Genomic DNA, 20,425 nt, shown 5'->3' on the forward strand with positions numbered 1-20,425 from the left:
GAGATTATTGGAACTTTGTGACATCAAAAAGCAGCAAGTGGCCCAAAGTCCATTTATCCATTCATTCTCTTCTGCTTATCCTTATCAGGATCGCAGGGGGGCTGGAGCCCATCCCAGCTACTATAGGACGAGAGCAAGGACAAGGTGTGCCAAGAAAATATCCTCACACCATTACACCACCCCAGCATGAGTCCTTGATGCCAGACAGGTTGGGTCCTGTCATGTTGTATCCACCTGATTCTGACCCTACCACCCGAATGTCACAGCACAAATAAAGATTCATCAACTCAGGAAATGTTTTTCCAATCTTTGAATGCTTTTTATATGAGTTACTGTTGCCTTCCTATCAGCTCAAAGCAGGCTGGCCCTTCTCCTCTGACCTTTTCCAACTCTTCCACATGTCTCCATAAGCTCCATCCACAGCATGGTGTAATTAAGCCTCTAAAGTGGCGGATGGCTCCAGAATACAGGCACCTCTGCCAGAGAAATACAACACAAAAAAAATACTGAGCAGCAATTTGCAATAATCTCCCCAGACATCCTCTAAACCCAAACTATCAGTTTTGACATAATACAGGGATTTAATCTGAGTATAAATCTATAAATCTCATAATGCTGGCTGAGGTAATCGCCCTCTGGCATGCCTGCAGGGCTGCTGGGCTGAGATGCTTCAAGTAAAAAGTGCAGACCACTGGCTCCACTATCAGACAGTGCTCAGAGGTCACGGCAAAGTTGCCACGTGTTGAATAGTGGCACTATTCTAACCAAAGATCATGAATTACACGATCCTATCACAAAAGCATCTTTTAGAAAACGTGCAACATATGCATTTAGTAAAAGTTTTTCTAAAAACTAAGAATCATATAAAATTCATACAATTGCAACATTTGGTTTTCATCTCGCATTACATTATAGCAAAAGTGACCTTTATCTTGACAAATATGCAGCTGTATTAGTCTTCAAAACCAGCTGCAACCTTTATGCAAGACATACTTTATGGTATATTTTGTCATAACTTTGCCTTTGATTGTCTCCGCTGTGACCGGAGCGCTACCTATCCCATATTTCTTCTTCTGGGGTGAATCCTGTATTTATTAAGTCCCAGAGGAGCAGCAGGTTTTGTTGTCCTTCATGCCCGAGCAGCAACCTGGCTGTGAGGCACACAGAGTTTAGTCAGCAAGTCTGTTGGGGCTGCTGGGGTCGGTAGAGACCTTAGGGACCTTGACCACAAAAACCATCGGCTCTTTGGCCTTGTTGCTGAATGCACGCCGAATTACATCCACGGCGTGCTGATGAGTCACTCCCTCCAGACTCTCTCCATCTACGGACAACAGCTCATACCCTGCCTGCAGATTCAAACACATGCAAAAGGGTAAAAGAACATTGAAAAGCCACAGAAAAAGATTGAGTATCCTTTGTAAGCATGTTTTCCTCCATTTGTGTATCTCTTTTTTGTGTCTATTTTTTTTTTCAGAGCAACATTAAAGACAGTTTCCATAACACTGCAGAGATTGTGCCCCTCTGTGAAGAAATGTAATTTATGCCAAAGAGAGTTGGAGCTCTCCCACTTCTTTAATGCATTCACACTGAAAGCTGTCACTAGTGCACGTATAAAGTTTCCCCTTCAGCACAAGGTCTTTGGAAAAAGAATATACACTGAGACAGCCGCACAGTTAGGACTATGCTTGCTGTTTCCTGCAGGATGCGAGCAGAGAGTAGCAAATCTTTGCAGCCTCGAGGAGAGGAACTTCCTCTGATGTCATCAGCGTTTGCCAAGGATGCACCTGCCTAATGTGCTCAATCTCAGCGAAGGTTAGAAACACAGAAGCACACAAGGCCGACGGCCATTGTTGTACCTTCTTTTTTTTTCCTTTCCCTTTTCCTTTCGAGTCATTAGACACAAATAGATTATTTTCCCTTCATTCTCTACCACCCTGTTCCATCTGTTACAGCTCTAACCTATTTGGCCTGTATGGATGAGGTTAGATCCGGGCTGCTGATTTTTTTATTCTTTTTTCCAGAGAGTCCGGTGTTCACCAACAACCCTATAGCCCTCCGTGCAAACAGTATCAAAAGATTTAGCTCCATTTAACCAAAGAGGAGATTAAAAAGTGCTTTTTCATTTTTGAAAAGTAATTTATCTGAATTAAATAGATCACAACCTAATCTGCCCCATCCTCTTTACAGCCATTTATACTGAGCATTTACGAGGTTCTCTATTTTCCAGCCAACAAATAACATGGCATGTAATAATAACTACAGCTTGCATGGGAGGATCTGAGGCCAAATAGCTCATGTACTGGGCTGAGAGAAGCATAGCTCAGAGTGTTGGTTATCATAAATGTAACACCACTCATGCTCTAATTGTAGTTCGGGACAGTGGTTCGTGGCTGCTCAAATTTTGAGATAACTTTCTCTAAAATACTAAAAAAAACATTTTCTTTTTGCCTTGTGTTTAGAGAATCACTGCATTAGGATTTCATGTAAACATGCCTGCTTCTGCTAAGCAGCACTAATCAGCAGGTCCAGCTGTTGGGAATGTCATTTTGCAGGTATTAACTCAGCTGTCACGTTGACGTGACTCGCTTACGACCACGTTCCTGCCGGTGAAGGCAGATGGCAGCGTCTAATGAACAGGACAGCACGTGTCTCATGACTAATACACACACAATACAATATTCTTCACTGGTGTGATTATCATGTGGGTCTAAGGAAACAGGATGCGTGTTAACACTGAGCCCGCCTGATCTCACTTCCCTCTGCAGAATACCGGGAGATAACACTGAGCCGTGGAGCTGATATGAGCCAGCTGACATGCCTGGTTGTTAGGTGTGAGGAAGAGACCACAGATAGCACAGGAGTGCTAGGGAGTAGCCATATATCTGTGTCTAAGCCTCATAGCCAACAACCTGTCTGTTTTTAGTCATGCTGGTGAGATGGCTAAGAAAAGATCATAGTGTCATTAGGATGCAATGTTGCTTAAATCCCTTACTTTTAACCAGACTGAAACGTCGCTTTAAATATTTGATGAATTACATTTGGTATATTCTTTTATTGAGTCCTAGAGCGAAAACCTTTAATGATTCCTTGTTTTTTTTTCTATCAGTGCTTGGTTTTGAGTAAATTTTATGCAGAGCATTATGTTCCTCATTAGGATAACTGGTGATCCTCAAACATTTACCACCTCAGTCATCTGTAATGTGTCGAAAACCTTACTTGAGTACTAAAATCAAAACTATTATGTAACGTGTAACCCTGTGGCTAGATGCTATGTCCTGCTGGAAAAGGAAGTCTGCATAAAGTTTTTCAGCCGGTGGAACCGTGAAGAGCTCTAAAATGTTTTGGTAGATGGCGGTGTTGACTTTGGAGTTTGATTAAAACACAGGGGACCAACCACTGCCAACATCAGCAGATGACACCTGGTGGCACCTCAGATCATCACAACCTGCAGAAACTTTACACTGGACTTGGATTCTGTATCCCTCCACTCTTCCTCCAGACTTGAAAGAGGACTTTGGACCACTGAGCAACAGTCCAGTTCTTTCCTACTTAGCTGAGCTAAGGCACTTCTCTTGTCTGTGGTTCAGAAGTGGTTTGATATTAGGACTACTACAGCTCTGGACGTAGTGAAAGATGGAAACAGGCTCAGTCAACGCCTTGTGAAGCTCTCCAAAGTTCTTGAAACAACTTTTCTTGACAATCCTCTCAAGGCTGCAGTCACCCCTGTCGCTTGTGCTCCTTTATCTACCAATCAACTTTCCATCAATATGCTTTGATACAGCTGTCTGTGAACCACCAGCCTTTTCAGCAATGACCTGTGGCTTACCCTCTTTGTGGAGGCTGTCCATGAGTTTCATGTGGACACAATGTACTAAACTAGCCTGAGAGATACACAGTATTTATACTCTTTGAAATTCAAAAAAATCAACATTTGTATTATTTTGAGATATTTTTTCTATTATTTTTTTCTGTAAGCCATAACTGTCAAAAGTAAAACGGAGTTTAATTGCACAGTAAGTCCAGGATATCCTAAATGTTCATTTTTATTAAACTGATGGAAAATATTGAATTTTTTCCACAATATTCAAATGTCTTGAGATGCACCTACAGAGATGTGGAGTTTGTATGAATGTGAATGTAGGTATCTGTACACAGAGGGCCAGGGAAAGTTAGTTAGATATGGGATTGCCGACATGTTTGACACTGATCAGGAATAACACTCAGATAGCAGTTTTCAACTGATAACTTGCAGCTAGGAAACATACGAATTTGTCAGCAAACACGAGTACATAATGTCAGCCTCCTACTGCTGGAATAAGTATGTTTCAACTTTGCACACAAACATTTCTTCCCAAGCATCTCTAATTCCACTGAGCTTTAACAATAAGTCTGTGATTAACTTTAGTGAATGAGCGCATGTGTAGCATATGTGTTTCAGTGAACCAGGCCAAGAAGACTGTTAAGTTACTTTACAGGCAATATATTACCAATACATTAGCAGACCAGCATCCATGTACCTCATTCATAATGAAAGTGATGGGCCACTTGAGATGGCTCTCATCTACTCTCCACTCCTCATTGCACACGTCTCTGTCATAGACACAATTACTTCATAGCAACAACTCATAACCTCAGGACTGAGGGCTGGCACATCTCTCTCACAATCTGCTACAGACAAGCGCTATATAAATCCAATCAATTATTATTATTATTATTATTATTATTATTATTATTATTATTATTATTATTATTATTATCATTATATGTGTTCATGCTAGACGCTGACCTTCAAAGCCTGATTTGTAGATGCAGCTCCACCTGGAAAGATTTTCTCAACCTTTATCATGGGCTGGATTCTAGACTCTACACCTCCAGAGATACTAATACCTGTAAACACACAGAAAAAGAACAATAATAAACTGAGGGCATGTTTGGCAGTACCACATGTTTTGTAACTAGTCTTACACTGTATCGATTGGTCGTTTGGTCTTTTTTTGTGTGTGAACTCTTATAAATGCATTTTAGTTTAGCAGTTAGTGATGGCCTGACCTCTACTGGTCATGTAAGAGACAGCTTAGGATGAGTCACTAAGCAGTTTGTATTGTGCTTACAAGTGCATATACGGTCACAGATTAAAAACGATTTTAGAAGCTGGCATTAAAGCAAACCCTGAAATTTCAGTTTAAAGTTAAATGAAAGTCACAACAAGTGCTGTTTTTTTATTTACCCAGTGAGTGCTTGGCCTTGGAAATGGTCAAAGTGGCGATTTCACACTCCTTGGGTGGTAGAGTTTGTCTTCCTTTCACTTTTTGAACATCTTGTGAGTGTCCATTCACTTGCTGAGTACTCCCACTGGCATTGGACGGGCTCTTCTCCCTCTGGGGATCAAATACCTCAGCCAGAGGGGTTCTGCCTCTCCGCTGTGAGGGAACGTGTACGCTGACCTCCGTGTAGCCCTCTTGCCTGCTCTGTCTGCCATATATACTGTCAGGACTGCCCTCTCTCCTCACTCTCCCATGGCCATTCCTCACAGGTGACCGCCCTCGTTCATAAGCCCCGTCCCCTCGGTCAGACACGGACAACAAGGAGACCTCATCGTACCACGACGCCCCATTCTCTCTTCTGATTGGGGATCGATGGGGTTGGTGGCCACGTTTAGTGCTGTGTGGGGATTCTTTGAGGAGGAAGCTGTGAGTGGGCAAGGGGCTTGGGGAACGGGAGCGCACAGAGGATACATAGTTGTCCACAGGTACATCCAGCAGAGGGGTGAAGGCACGGGATGGCGAGAGATGGCCAGACCGTTGACCTGTCACACGCAGTCTCTCCAACTCCTCGATCAACCGGCGCTCATGCAGTCTGTCGTGGACCGGCTGCAGATAAAATCCACCCTTGTAGTCTGTACAAACATATAAACAGTGAGTGACTGAGTCAGTGCATATTATAAAGCTTATGATGGAGCAGAATCAGTGCTGTGAGTTTCATCCGTGCTTTCTACTTCCATGTTAAAACTTAGCTATGCTGGCAGAAGACAGAACAACGACAGCTCAGAGACGTTTTGACAGATATCTGCTGTTTTCATAATACTGACCCTTTGACCCGGGCCTATGACCTCAGAGGCGGCTGCAATCAGTCTGAAGATGGGACTGATTGTGTCTCGCTTGCTTTTAAATGAAGTAAATGCTCAAAGCATCTTTGCATTGTTGAAGTGTCACACAGCACGTCTCTGTCTTTTCTGTATGCACCGAGATGTAAAACAACCCTCTTCAGCACGAGCACGGGAAACCTGATCTGTTCGGGGTGTGTGTGTGTGTGTGTGTGTGTGTGTGTGTGTGTGTGTCCTTTTTATATGAGGGTGGGGAATGTGTGCCAGGGACAGGATATGGTCTGCGTGTGAAGGTGTTTGGCTTTGACTATGAATATAAGATGAGGCAGGAATAAAGTGGCAGAAAACTAGAGACAGACAGAGAGAGGTTTGAGCCTCTGTATAAGTTATAATCCTACAGGAGCCATCAAGCAGATAGAGAGAAAGGTTGAAGAAAGGACCGAGGCCTAGATAAGGAGAGTGCGAGAGCAAGAGATACAGCCCATGTACCTGGGATTGGGGTGATGAGGTGACGACGAGGAGTTCCACTACGAGGAGAACGCAGAGCTGGGGAACGCGCTAAAAAGAAAGATTTCATTTTTTTTAATCTCACTTGAAAAATTATTTTCTGTTTTTTATTCTGTCACAGCTTAGAATTTAATCTTGTAAAACTGGATAAATAAACAACAACAACAATAAAATATCAGGGCAGTGATGTCAGGTGCATCCTATGCTTACATGAGCGACTCTTGAGAATATCGTACGCTTCCAGCTCAAAAGGCATGACCATGCTGTCAAAGCGACCCAACTCAGTCATTGGTATCAGCATTCTGCAGTGGATATAAAGCGGACATGTAGTTCATACAGCATGTAAACACATAAAGCAGTATTATGCCTTGTGTATCTCACCTTATTTCCCTGAGAAGCAGCAGTTTCTCTGGCCTGTCCAAGATTGCCAGAAGAGGACGCACCAAGTCCTCGATTACAGAGTCGGACAGAAACTGTAGGAAGGATTTGATTGGTGCACAAATTAAAGTAGGCAAACAAAAAGAACCAGCTGGACATGTACACTGAGGATCTGACTGAGCTCAAAAAATATTTATACCCAGACAACTGACTTTAAGTAAATTTGAGTACATGTATAACATGCTTGTAATTTTGTTACATAAGTGCACTAAAAAACATTAATTTAATGGAAATTGAAGAACAGAAATGTACTTGATTAGTGTACATTCAGTTTACATAAAGCATATTTTGCTTAATCGACAATTATTTGAATCAATAAACATTTGATTTTAAATATTTCAGTATGATTTTGCTCAAAATTATTGCTTCATCTTTATGAGAGCGAAGAATCATTTTTTGAGTGTGTGATTATAAAATTAGTTTTACAATGTCATCTCTGCGAGAAGTTTTTACACCTCTGGATACATCTCAGCTTGTCCAAGAAAAGTTTGCTTCACACACCGAGGCTCCAGTATCTCAAGATACACATTTACAGCACGAGACAAATTTGTGATAAAACATATTATAGATTAGAGATAATGGGAAGTATAGTTTTTAGAGCTCTGCACTTGCTGTGACTAAAAGCTCAGCGTGCAGAAAAACTTTATGTGATGAACTGAGCACATGTTTATACCTCTGCAGCAAGTCCTAACTTTCTTGTCTTCGACCTCCCTTTTGTTTTGTCCCGTCTCTCTAAGCTCTCTTGTCAATACCCTCTGAGGTCAGACAACGGGCTAGCCAAGGAGCTGAATATTTTAGGATTAAGGTGGACTGAGAATGAATCAAATGACAGCTTATGTTCGATCCCGATCATAAAGACAGGCCAAATCCATCTTTTGTCACAGCTGTTACACGACACATCTGTGACTAAAGAACACTCGATGACTCACTGCACTCTCACAGCAGCGTGCCTCTGAGGTGGCGATGGTAATTTCAGTTTAGAAACTCACTCGCCGACAGTGTCTCATCACAGCAGCCACCTCATCCTGACTGAGCAGTTTCTTTGCCATGTCCTCCACGTGCTGCAGGACCTCGAGTCGGGGCAGTGGGCTGCCAGCTCGGGATTCCCTCGGGGAGGTCAAGAGGTGGAATGGGCGTCCCCGTTCCTTATCTAAAGAATAATGTAGATAAAAGAAATGATGTGCAAAGAAGAAACTGTCCTGATGGCATTTAAAACTCTTCCAGTTAGATGTTTGACTTCTCAACATCTATAAATAAATTGTGCAGGTTTTTTTTACCATCAGGAGAACTTACACTAACTTTAAATTAAGATATTAAATTAAGAAATCAAGCTTATCAAGGCATCTTAACTTATGCTCTTCACCATTACATTTTTGCTTCTAACACATCTGAATAGTATTTCTGTTTGTAACTAAGTTTTCTACAACACATCAGCCGAGACCCTATTTTTATGCAATTAACTGGATATTGTCATCATGAATGTTACACTCTTACAGGACTTTACAACATTAGAGATGAATAAAACCCTAAACATAATGGAACACCTCTATAAATCAGGGAAAGCAATGCAAATTTACAAAATCTTACTTATTACTGCAAACTTGTCATCTCACGAGGCTGTTTTAACATTTGAATTCTGTATTATAGCTCTGTCATGGTAGAGCACTGGGTTTTTGTCTTCGGGTCATTTTCTCTCTCTCTCTTTGTTGTAGGATTGGTTGGGCAGGTTGGAGCGTGGGGTCCTGCTGTTCAGAAAACACACTTGTAGTTCACTGACCTTATCAGGAGCTGGTATTAAAAGGGAAGCTCCATACTGAGTCTCTATCACAGCACACCACACCACTGTGTGCCATCTCAGATTGGTAAACAGGCCTCATTCTTGGTTACTCCAGCTATTCTTGTTCTCTCCTCTATGTCTTCATGATTTTGCTGCCCTGCTGAAGAAAAGACCCACCCGAGCTTTCTCACCTGCCACCTTCAAACCAGCGCTACCCACAATGACTTCTTTTAAAGAGGCTTTCCATCTCACCTCACTTGCGTTCTCAACCTCCTTCGATCCTGAGAACAACCCAGTGCCCCTCTATCCAAGCTCACTAGTCTTAGCTTCAAGTAAGAAACTCACACACTCCTAAAGACTTTATCTACAACTGGACTGTTGGGAAACCTCCCCTCACATTCTGCTGGATATAATGTCCTCACTTATCTCCTTCAGAGAACGCTATGCCCTGATTATAATTAAAAGTGTGGCCTTAAAATGAGACACTGTGTATTATAATTAGTCAATTTAACGACCTCTGAGTCATGTTCCACAATTTGTTCAAAACCTGAAGCAACATTTCACTTTGCAGGCTGCACTATGTGAAAGAAAAACCCACACCCTGTGACCGCTCTCTCACCTTTGTTTGCACGGCGAGACGGCGACTTGGAGCGACTCCTCTCTTTGCGGTCTTTCTTAAATAAGAGGTTGACAAAGGTTTTGGAGCGTTTCAGACTAGTTTTACCCTCTTCTGAGCTTTTCTCCCTGTGTTGCCTTTTCTTCTTCTGTCTCTCCTCTAAAGGTGGGGGGGAAAAACAGACAAATATCTCTTTTTAAATTAACACACATACTGTACTTTGTGCACTAAACAAACTATAGACTACATGTCATCTTTTTTTGCAGTTATGTCTTGTACACAGGAAAATTGACTGAGCCACAGCAGGAGTAGGACATTCTGCATATCTGTGTTGGGTGCTGAAAACATAATTCATTAGGCCTTGTTGTGCTCAATGCTTAACTGTAAGCTGGTAACAGTGGCTGACACGCACTCTCCTTTATAAGCACAGACTTTTCATTTCTCTTCCAGTCAGCTTCTCTTTTCACTGCAGTAAATCTGACACTGTGGAAAGCAACAGTGTATCACTGATGAATTGCAGCCTCACCAACCTGAACACACCCCCATCTATTAGAAGCACTACAGAGAAGTGCTCCCGCTTACAATAACAAATGTCCAATCAGACCTAAGCTTTGCCCGAGCCCCCACCAGGTTCTGAAGCTACGAGTGAGCTGGAGAAATTGAAAAGGAAAGGCTAATAACTCAACAGCCCCACCAAGGCTTGGATAGATATTTCTCCATATGCTTGGTCTTATTCATTTCTCACAGAGGTACAACAAGTGAGAGTAAAGGGCAGTGATTAATCATGAGTCTGTGGCAACCTTGTGCTCATAGACAAATTCTGTATGGAGCTTAAATCAGCCGTGGAGAGTCTGAATGTTCTTGTTTACTTTCTGGAGTGATGGAGGGTTAAGGCGTTGTCTAACTGATGCGTGTCCTATAGGAAGAGCCCAGAAGCAGTGAACTGTCACAAACATCAGCTCAATATCTGATAACAGTGCCGCAATTCTGGAAAGACTGATTTCTTAGCTGGGGTTAACCCTCGTTAACACTCTGTGTATTTATGTCCACGTCTCCCTCAGTTCAGTGTCACATTGTCAATGTCTCTTCCCTGAACTTGTGTGCCTTTCTCTGTGTTCCCTCTGTGCTCAGTTTAGTTTTCCCAGTTTAGTTCTGTTTCTTTGTGAAGCCTGCAATAAAGCAGAGGTTTTGAGTTCAGCTTTTGTCTCTGTGAGTTTTGCGTTTGGGTCCTCATCTGCCTTGTATCAATGGTCAGGCTGGTGGAGCTGTAGTGCTATAAGGGAGATATTTTCTTGGCACTCTTTGCATGCATTAGTATCGACTGGGCATCGTTTAAATGCCACAACTTACCCGAGTATTGTTACTGACCACCTCCACTCCTCTATAACCACCGTGTACCCATCTCCTGATGGCTGGATAATCAACTATGTCAGAAACTTTTATTGATCTTTGAGTATATCTAGTATATATCTATGAGTAATGTGTCCAGCACCTTGAAACTATGCCATGATGAATTAAAGCAGTTCTGAAGGCATCAAGAGGGCCCAACCCGATACTAGCAAGATGTACCTAATACAGTCCATAATTAAAACCAGTGACGTAAAACATCACTTGTCTGCTTAAATTTTCGTCACATGAATAAACTGTGTTGGTTGTATGCTCACTACCAAAATACTGAGAGCTTTATTTTTTATGCCACCATCTCGGTTTAACCACTGCTGCTAAAGTTAATAAATTAAAAAGTATTGTGTTTGTGTTGTTTTCTCAGAAAACACTGCCTTAATTGTAAACACCTAGACTGTTACTAAAATATGGTAAATGGCCTGCATTTGTATAGCGCTTTTCTAGTCCATAGGACCCCAAAGCGCTTTACACTACATTCAGTCATTCACCCATTCACACACACATTCACACACTGGCGATAGCAAGCTACATTGTAGCCACAGCTGCCCTGGGGCGCACTGACAGAGGCGAGGCTGCCGGACACAGGCGCCACCGGGCCCTCTGACCACCACCAGTAGGCAAACACGGGGTTAGTATCTTGCCCAAGGATATTTGGCATGCAGCCAGGAGGCAGCCTGGGATTGAACCACCGACCTTGTGATTAGTGGCTGACCTGCTCTGCCACCTGAGCTACAGCCACCCCATATGTCCTAAATAGGCTGGAAAAAACTTGTCAGCTAATAATAATGTACATAGAGAACTACCTTGCATCCATAGTTCCCCACATTTAACAACCCCAAAGAGCCTGCAGACCTCACCTGACTCTGTGATGTGACTCTGGGAACGACTGATTGGCTTCCGCGGTCTGCTCAGGGCCATCAGAGCTGCTGTCTTTGGTGAGTGTTTCTCAACTTCCTGCTTCCCTGATGACAGCGTTTTCACCCGTCCCTGTCCACCTTCTCCAGCTCCTCCCATCTCCCTTGGCCCTTCTCCTTTCCCACGTATGACCGTGTCCTTCAACACTAATGTGGCACCAACAGTCCGGCTTGTTTCTGTCGTGGAGAGCCTTTCGGGGTGTGACCCGTTAGGTAACAGGTGGTCCTGGTAGTTTGGAGGTTGGGGTTCAGTCTGTATGGCGGAGTCAGCAGTTCGATCAGTACTGCTCGGACGTCGGGAGTGGTCCTCAGTGCAGATGCCAATGTCTACCATCTCTGAGCCAAAGACAGGAGGGAAGAGGACCTGGGAGAGACCACTGAGGGAACTGAGAGGGGTGGTGGAGGACAATGACGAGGCAGAAGAGTTGGAGTCTGAACCCTGTGATGATGGTGGAGGGCCTCCATTGGCTACTATAGAACACAATCCAAAGAATATAAGGGATTAGTGTGTGTAACAGCTGCCATATGTTACAGCAACATAAATATACATGCTAGACTGGACTGTGGATAAAGTTTTCCCATAAAAGCTTAATTTGTTTCCTTCTTATTTCTGCTTTCTTTGAATGAAAACCTGTCTGTTCTCATATCCCCATAATCCTGTGAGCTTTTGATAGACAGAAAAAAAAAGCAGGACTTCTTTTTTTCTTTTTTCCTAATGAAACTCCAAAGTGACTCTGCATCTTGGCATCTCGACAGATGTCAAGTCATGCTCCATTCCAGATGACTGAGCTGCCTTTGAGTACACTGAATTAATCCCTAGCTGTGTTGAGATGGGCTCGTATCAAAGCAAAAAACAAGGAACTGGAGTGCTATTAAGAAACTGAATGACAGCTTTCTTGTTCAAGAAGGCTACACAAGGCCACTATCCCACTAATTTTTAAATGTTTCCAAGGAGACTCCACCATGTAGCTTTGAAAACCAGATAAAATCTTCATTGATTTTGTTTAGTCAAGGCAGTACTTCTCACGCCACCGTTCATTATCTCTTGTAAGACTTGTGTTAAACATTGTCCAGGGACTGTAAAAACAGTCAACATACACTTTTCCAGCCAGCCGTATTCTGCCACCATCTCCTTGTATGCGGGGTATCTGCCAGCTTCCTGTTGAAGATCAAAAAAACAAAATGTTCATCGAGAACAGCAAACAGTCAGCATGATTACTATGAAGTAGACTCTCTAGACTTTATTGACTGTTAGTGAGGTTTTTCAACATTTAAAAATGAGCCAGCATTTGTTCATTTGGATTTTTTCCTGTAGTTTTTTGTTACTTGTGAGCCACATTCACACTCTGCAAAAAAGAGTTTACAGCAACATGTTGATAATAGCAGTGTTTACATGAGGATCGTCAGCAAGTTCAGTTCGATTCAGTTTTATTTAGACAGCACCAAGTCATGACAACAGTTATATTGCTTTTATTTATTATGTTTGTATTTAAAGCTTGGTATATTACACAGTATGTAGCTGGAGAGAAACAGCAATTTTTGTTGTATGAAAATACACAAAGAACTGGCAATGGGGTGAATATGGATCTGAATCTGATCTTAAAAGAAGGAATAGTGTCTTCTGAATCCAATTAAAGGACCTGAATCCTCCAAAAAAAAAAAAAATCTTCAGAGAGGGAAAACAGTCAGCACATGAATGTAAGGTGTAGAGATGTGGAGACACGGCCTTTAAGGGAAGGATGGGGCTATCTACTGTATCCATACACTTAGGGCGAGATGGGAATTAGGAAAAGGGGGGAAGTAAAACATGGGTGAAAGTCATCAGAAAATCGCAAAGAAAGGAGCAAAATTCAAAGCAAAACATAAGCGGCAACAAAATGAGTAAAATTGGATTTTTTTTTTTAAACTAAACACAGAGATGCAAAAACTTGCACTAAAACATGATCTAAAGTTAGAATAAGAAACATGGGAAAAAACTAAAACTCTTCACTAGAGGAGGAATAAAGTAAACACAGAACTCAGAGATTTATTAATATTATAAAGCATCAAACTCACTAGAGAGTAATGAGGAAATTAAAACAGGAGTGCAAAAATCAGCCTGCCAAATATAAGAACCAAAACTTCAAACTCAAGCAGATAACTAACAATTCAAAACTTAGAGGTAGAAAAAAAACAGCTGGGACCACAACAAACACGTTACTGTGTGCTCATTAGCATGTCACATACAGCTGAGAGTGATGAGAAGGTATCATTTTAGTTCTGCAGATTAATCTGACAAGATTACGACCACAGATATAAAACAATGGCTAACCGAAGTATTATCATTTGACATGAGTCCTGAATTCAATTTCAAGCTAGTCCATACACTAATCTTTAAGACATGACGCTCAAAACCAAAATGTGAACTTGGTGAAGAGGGCAAAAGGAAAGTCTTTATCCTTTGAGCACCACTTGCAATGACAATCCCTGGAATCACTGGAATATTTGGACCAATCAATAAGCTGTCCACACATTAAAGCGAGCACTGGGCTTACAGGTTGTTCTGCCTTTGATATTTTCAGTTATGCATACCAGCTTAATTTCCACCTTTTGACCTCTGTGCAGCATCTTATTGTACTTAATGTTAGTTTAGTTATGTTATATTTGCTCTAGTAATGATTAGTAATTGCTTTAATATCCAGTTCAAATGAATCCTTACTTCAAATGTAAAGCTGTAAGGATATTAAGGTGCTTGTATTTACTGTATAGGTTAGGGTAAATATTATGTGGTTCACAGAATTACAAAACACGTGGCTCTCGTAAGCACATAATACTGTATAATGCCTTCTCAACTTTTTTTTAAGGAACTGTCTCATCAGCACTCATTTTTTCCTTTAAGAGCACAGGTGTGAGGGTCTTAAATAATAAAACCTTGCTTTACTATGTGTGTGATCCATCCATACAGGACAGGACAGGAGGAAGGCATAAATTAAGGCTTTCGGTTGATTATAACCTGATCCTCGCCTGCCTTTGAATAATGAACGTCGTGCCTGGCTGTTTTTCACACGTGGAACCTGAGATCAGGGGGGTAAAATGAGCATGCAGCAATGCTAGCGAGCTGAGAGCACGCCGCACATCACACATACACCGATTCATACGCACCTACACGCGGTGCCTTTATCCAGAAATGACACAGGTTAAGTGCTGCGGCCTAGCACACATACTAAGGCACACATAAGAAATTTGAGGGCTGTAAGCCAACTGTCTGCTCAGCAGTGCAGGCTCATTGAGAAGAGCCGGTGTTGTTTACACGCTAGCATTTATTATTGTGTCGGCACTCAAGGCTCCAATCAGCTGTTAAGTTTAAACTGAAGCAAATTATTAACACTCCACTGCAATTAGAGAACTTCCTGAAATCAAACTTCAGTCTCATTTCAGACAACACTGAGTTTTTTTTTAGTTTGGTGGTTTGACAAAATGTTGCTCATGTACACCTCAGCATTCAACTGGAGGTATGTTTATGTCCAAAAGAGGAAAATAAGCCCAATATATACTCTCATGTTAGCTCTTTGTCTTGTGTTCCTCTCACTCCTTGGAATATATTTAGCTTTTTGGCTGTTAAATCCTCTACTCTCGTCACTTGCTCTGTGTGTGCTGTCTGAAACTGAGCCAAGACATTTAAGTCACAGGTTGTAAAAGGAAGAACAAAAATGTGTCCTCATGCTGTGACAGTCCTCTCATACCCTGTTGATTTGTTAATTATAAAAATGTAAAAAGAAAAAAAACCCAACCCAACAACCTGAAACTGATTAGCTCAGCTTTAAACATATTTTTTTTCCCTTTTTTTTCATTCGCTCACCCTGATGGTCAACATGACGTGGGTGTGGCTCTTCAGGACCTCCACCGCATTGCTGTGAGTGATGTCATCAAAGCTCACCCCATTAGCTGCAAGGATCTGATCCCCCATTTTGATGCCATGCTGCTCTGCAAGTCCACCTGGGTCCAACCTGATGAGCAGTATGAAAAAATCCAGACATGAAAAAAAGAAATGTAACTACTAATTGAATTTAAATGTGAGCTTCTTTGCTTTGATCTACCACAAAGACTCAGATAAACTTTGCAAATGAGATTATGATATCATCTTTAATTATTGGGGTTAATATTATTATTTGCAGCCAGGTGGGGTAAACCTGGATTCCACCAAGTGCACCAATATAACCATCCTGAGGCCTAAATGATTTTACAACAGGTACTAATTAATTTTTTTTTATCTCATGCAGAAAAAACAAAAAAACAGTGTTTGTATTCATACTTAGACACATAGATCCCCAATCCAAACTCTCTTCCTCCTCTGATGTTGAAGCCCAAGCAATAATCATCTGACGTGGTGAAGAGATGTACGATCCTGCGAAGAGCGCTGTCCGAACTGGCCTCTGAAGGGGTACGACCGCTCTCCTCCACTACCATCCGCCGGTGAATCAGATCCACCCTGCACGCACACACATAAACACACACAAAAGGAGACATTGTATATGCACACATGAAAACACTCATATAAACTGCTTTCTCTCTGTCCACTGAATTCAGGTGTGTCAGTATCAGATAATCAAGTAGCCATAAAGGTCACAGCAGTAATCAATCCACTGATGCCACATGAAACCAAGATACTGTATATCCCAAAAGAAAGATAACCAGTGTGAGCTACAGTCAAGTGACAAGACTTGACAAAACAAGAGCCACACAAAGGTCAGTGATAGTAGTTCCAAAGCTGTAGTCTCTTACATATTCAGCAATAAGTATTTCATCAGTAAATGTTTGATATCTTGGTAGTTTCCAGCCCTGCTGAGTGGACTGGCCTCACCATGTGGTCTTCTCCTTAGAGTAGCGGATGCCGGGGATCTTGCCCACCCGTCTCACCACCATCCTCAGCCTGTTGTTTCCTGTCAGGACCTTCACAGCACTGCTCATGGTGATGCTCTCCAGGCTGACCCCGTTCACCTCCACCAGCTTGTCACCCACAGTCAGCCCAGCCTCCGCTGCAGACACAGGCAGAATTCAGCATGAAAAACCAGAAGACAACATTCCCACGTGTAAGCACACTGGGAAAAAAAGCTTGTCGTGACCATTTACATAGACAGTCTGATGAACACACACATTTCTTCCTAACCTGCAGGGCTGTTGTCCTGCACCTTACTGACAAATATGCCGAGTCCATGTTCAGAGCCCCCGCGGACACTGAAACCCAGACGCCCATCTGGACTCTTATCTACTGTCACTGTGTGAATGTCTTCACTGTCATCCCCTCCTGCAAACACACAAAACACCAACATGAGTCCACCATAAATATGCACAGTGTGACCCACAAGTATTCCCAGGATTGGGACACTTCCAACAAAATATGATTTGAAAATTCAAAGCTGATGGGAAAAAAACTCATTTACAAAGAACAGACAATAAATGACAAACAATAAACATTCTAACATTTAAAAGTTACTGATAACAAACCTATTGACTGTTAAACCTAAAACATATGTATCAACCTTAAATGAAAAACTTCATCCTTATGAACTTTTTCAGGTCACAGGTCGACAGACTCCTATGAAGTTAACTGACAAATGAAATGCATTTATATAGGCTCATCATTGAAAGCAACTTTATTTAACTGACAGAATTTTTGCACAACTTGGGTGGCGCCTACTGTGAATACAACTAACCATTAATTAACATTTGTGTTGATCACTCTGATGTTGTCTCAATTAAATATTGGCCGATCAGTCTTTCAAATGTCAGAAATATCCAAAGCCAAAATTCACATCTTCACACAACTTTTTGGTCTCGTCTTAAATGAGCAAAGCCTACTGCGGACATTCAGTTTCTGATCACTGAAAATGAAGAAGACTACCAAAATTTTACATTTCAGATACTTGAATTGTTTGCATTTCTGCTTAAAAATAGAAAAGAGGTTGACTAAAAAAGTTTTTAGTAACTCAGTTCTCATTGCCTTTTAGCTTAAAAACACATAAGATTAACTCTGTCCACAGTATTTTACATATGTATATCAGCTTGCTCTGAATTAATTTTAAACAAATATCTGTGTCACTGATTGTCCTGAATACACCTTTGCAGCCAGTTGCTGTGTTGCCATGGTAGCAGAAGACTGTTACTGGGACCAGACCTCACCATCAACAGGTGCATTGATGAGGATGACCCTGCCCATGGGTGAGGAGGACCTGCGTCTGTGGCGCTGCTTCTTCACCATGTAGCGTGTGGTGCTGTGGGAACCCCCATTCGGACCTCCGTTTTTAAAGTGGGGGTGCCCCCCTCCATTTGTCATCTCCCTCCAGGCTGGAGTTTGAAAGGAGTCAGCCATGGTAAGTGTCCAAAAACTCTTCCCTCAGTCATCCAGGCGGGAGGATATGTGGAGTCCTAGTTTAGGATGGCAGAGATGGAGCCAAGTGTTTGGGGAAAGGCAGTGAGGGACAAATAACTTGTAAAATGGACACTTTAGCACCTGCTTGTCCAAACTGAACCCCACTGGAGGAGGCAAGTAAAAAAGCTGCTGGTAGCATCTCTAATCTCAAGTGACATCAGTTTCATTCAGTAGATAAAGCTTAAAAATAGGAACCAGGTTGAAAAGAAACCTCTGACTTCAGCTGAAGCCACACAGCTAAGTCACAAAACACAAAAGTTGGCTAAAAGAAAAGCTCCATGACTGAAGAGAGGGATTTTCTCACACTCAGATATAATCCTGGTCTTATAAGTCAAAGATGTTGGCGTGATCCAACAGTGTCCTCTGTACCTTCCGAAACCAGGGTACCCGGTGCCCGCTGTCTGCAGAGAAGTCAGCAGTGCAGGGTGATTCCCCTCTGGTCATGTTTAATTAAACGGCCTGTTGTGAAAAGAATATGTTGTGATGAGTAATGTGGCCTCAGAGCTGAAGAATAGACAATGAAATCCTTTAATTCTGACACAGTATTGACCTGTGAGGATAAGAAACACTCACTGAACTCCCGTGGCCGTCTATTAATCAGCACCATGGACAGCAACTCAGTCAGCATGCATATAACCAACAGGTCTAATTTGACAGTAAGTTATATGAGCGACAGTTTGCAGGGAGGCATAATTATAGGTGGACTTTAATTCTGTTCATATCTTCGACTTGCTGAGTCTAAAATAAAGTAAAGAATTTTAGCATTACCTGCCGTGTCCATGTTGCGCTGGCTGCGCTCGCACTGAGCTGGTCCGCCTCACTGACGCATTAAGAGACACCTCCGGAGCGTTAATGCCACCTCATTTGTTCTCCCGGTGACCATTATTGTCTTAAGAGGTGTAATCCTTTTACATAAGCCCCCACCCGCAGCTGTGCAGCCACTAGCGCTGGGGCTGGAGATGAGTAAGTACACTGATTACTCAAACAGTAAAGTAACACTCACTCAAGACTTCTCCAGCGTGTCCTCGAGTAAACTTTCTTATTAATGTGCTACTGGACTTGGGTAGAGCTGGAGAGAGATGAAGGCGGGGGAAAACGGAGCAGCTGATCCTCCTGCCACGCCGTTAAGATGGGTAAACAACCCCACCCGGTGGCTAGTTTAGTCACATCCATGTGGGTCTCCAGCTCAAAAGCAGTTTTGTAGGAGACTGTGGAGGAGTGTGGTTAACAGGGCTTTCAGAAAACAGAAGTTGTCATTTATCTTTTACAAAAGATATTTATCTTTATTTCTGGTTTGTCATTATTAATCTGACATTATTATATCTACACAACACAGATAGGCCTACATAAACACGTGCATGCCCCACTGGTTGCTGCTGTGCGCTGTAACAACGCGTCAGCGAAGCGCCATATGGAGGCAGATACCTATATTCAATTAAATATCATCATAAGTCGTTGACTTTCGAGCCAATTTGGATTCAGTTTGGTTCATTAAAAATGCCAGAACGGATACAGAAGACTTAGTAACGCTTAATATGTTTCCAGGTTTCATGTCAAAATGATGTTCTGCTTCAAAAACTGAAATGTGTAAAAATCATTTTAAAACTTTGAAATCAGAGCTGCAACCTGTTTCTGCTCTCGGAGAATTATTATTTTGTATATTCATCATAAATATATTATTTTCTGCATTTAATCTTTGTGTATCTTTTTCATTCATGTCTGGTTTTTAACTGAATGCCAGCATTTAATGTGATATATTTACTGTCCATGTACTGCCACTTTTGGCCACAACAAAAGAAGAAACAAACACACAAGGGGCCATTTTTCGGTGCTGCACTATTACTGCCAATACAAAGATTCATTTACGTTTTTCTCTGAAATATCGACCTTGGACACCTTATGTAAATGCCATCCTATGAAGAAGGATTTTTATTATCGAGTGGTTGCATGCTTTGCGTTTTAATGTTGAGTGTATTTTAGTGTTGCATGCTTTTATTCCATTTATTGGGACTTCTCCCCGACAGACTCCGCCCCCCCTTGCTTCCCCAATTAGATACACCTGGAGGGCACAGGGGACAGAAATCAATCGGGCCTCCCATGTTGGCAGCGGCCAATAAGAGGCTCTGGCAGGTCAGAAAGACGTGTGTGGCAGCAGGAGAGCCATGGAGTAGCGTGGCGGCAGGCGCAGCCACAAGAAGAAGGACGCGGTCGGCCTGGCTCCCACTGGTGGAATAAGCATATTCTTCACAGCCAGGAA

At 42.1% G+C, this 20,425-nt stretch overlaps 1 protein-coding gene across 4 annotated transcripts; it reads right to left on the reverse strand.

Annotated features, from left to right (window-relative positions):
- Window positions 1-124: 124 nt before the first annotated feature.
- On the reverse strand, window positions 125-20,424 carry pdzd7a (PDZ domain containing 7a). 4 transcript variants are annotated; one of them, XM_076891668.1, is made up of 17 exons: window positions 18,937-20,424; window positions 18,742-18,813; window positions 17,919-18,627; window positions 16,906-17,043; window positions 16,600-16,774; window positions 16,051-16,227; window positions 15,598-15,745; window positions 12,858-12,918; window positions 11,703-12,230; window positions 9,445-9,600; window positions 8,038-8,198; window positions 6,992-7,083; window positions 6,821-6,912; window positions 6,593-6,661; window positions 5,228-5,896; window positions 4,787-4,887; window positions 125-1,346 (listed from the first exon to the last, which is right to left on the reverse strand). In XM_076891668.1, the coding sequence occupies exons 3-17, from the start codon at window positions 18,106-18,108 to the stop codon at window positions 1,170-1,172; spliced, it is 2,934 nt and encodes a 977-aa protein (XP_076747783.1). In that variant the 5' UTR covers window positions 18,109-18,627; window positions 18,742-18,813; window positions 18,937-20,424; the 3' UTR covers window positions 125-1,169. The 4 variants fall into 4 exon arrangements, with proteins under 4 accessions (XP_076747783.1, XP_076747781.1, XP_076747782.1 ...); XM_076891666.1 differs by having other exon boundaries at window positions 17,919-18,164; window positions 18,538-20,424; XM_076891667.1 differs by having other exon boundaries at window positions 17,919-18,164; window positions 18,473-20,424.
- Between the last annotated feature and the right edge of the window lies 1 nt (window position 20,425).

The sequence above is a fragment of the Maylandia zebra genome, linkage group LG13 (genome assembly GCF_041146795.1).
Source record: "Maylandia zebra isolate NMK-2024a linkage group LG13, Mzebra_GT3a, whole genome shotgun sequence".
Lineage (NCBI taxonomy): Eukaryota > Metazoa > Chordata > Actinopteri > Cichliformes > Cichlidae > Maylandia > Maylandia zebra.

What these genes read in the sequence shown, in the direction of transcription:
- pdzd7a (XM_076891668.1), bottom strand. Translation starts at nt 18,108, where the DNA reads ATGGCTGACTCCTTTCAAACTCCAGCCTGGAGGGAGATGACAAATGGA. An exon ending in GCAGGACAACAGCCCTGCAG is followed by an intron (nt 16,775 to 16,905) that starts GTTAGGAAGAAA and finishes CTGTGTCTGCAG; the next exon opens with CGGAGGCTGGGCTGACTGTG. An exon ending in CCTCATCACCCCAATCCCAG is followed by an intron (nt 5,897 to 6,592) that starts GTACATGGGCTG and finishes ATGTTTGTACAG; the next exon opens with ACTACAAGGGTGGATTTTAT.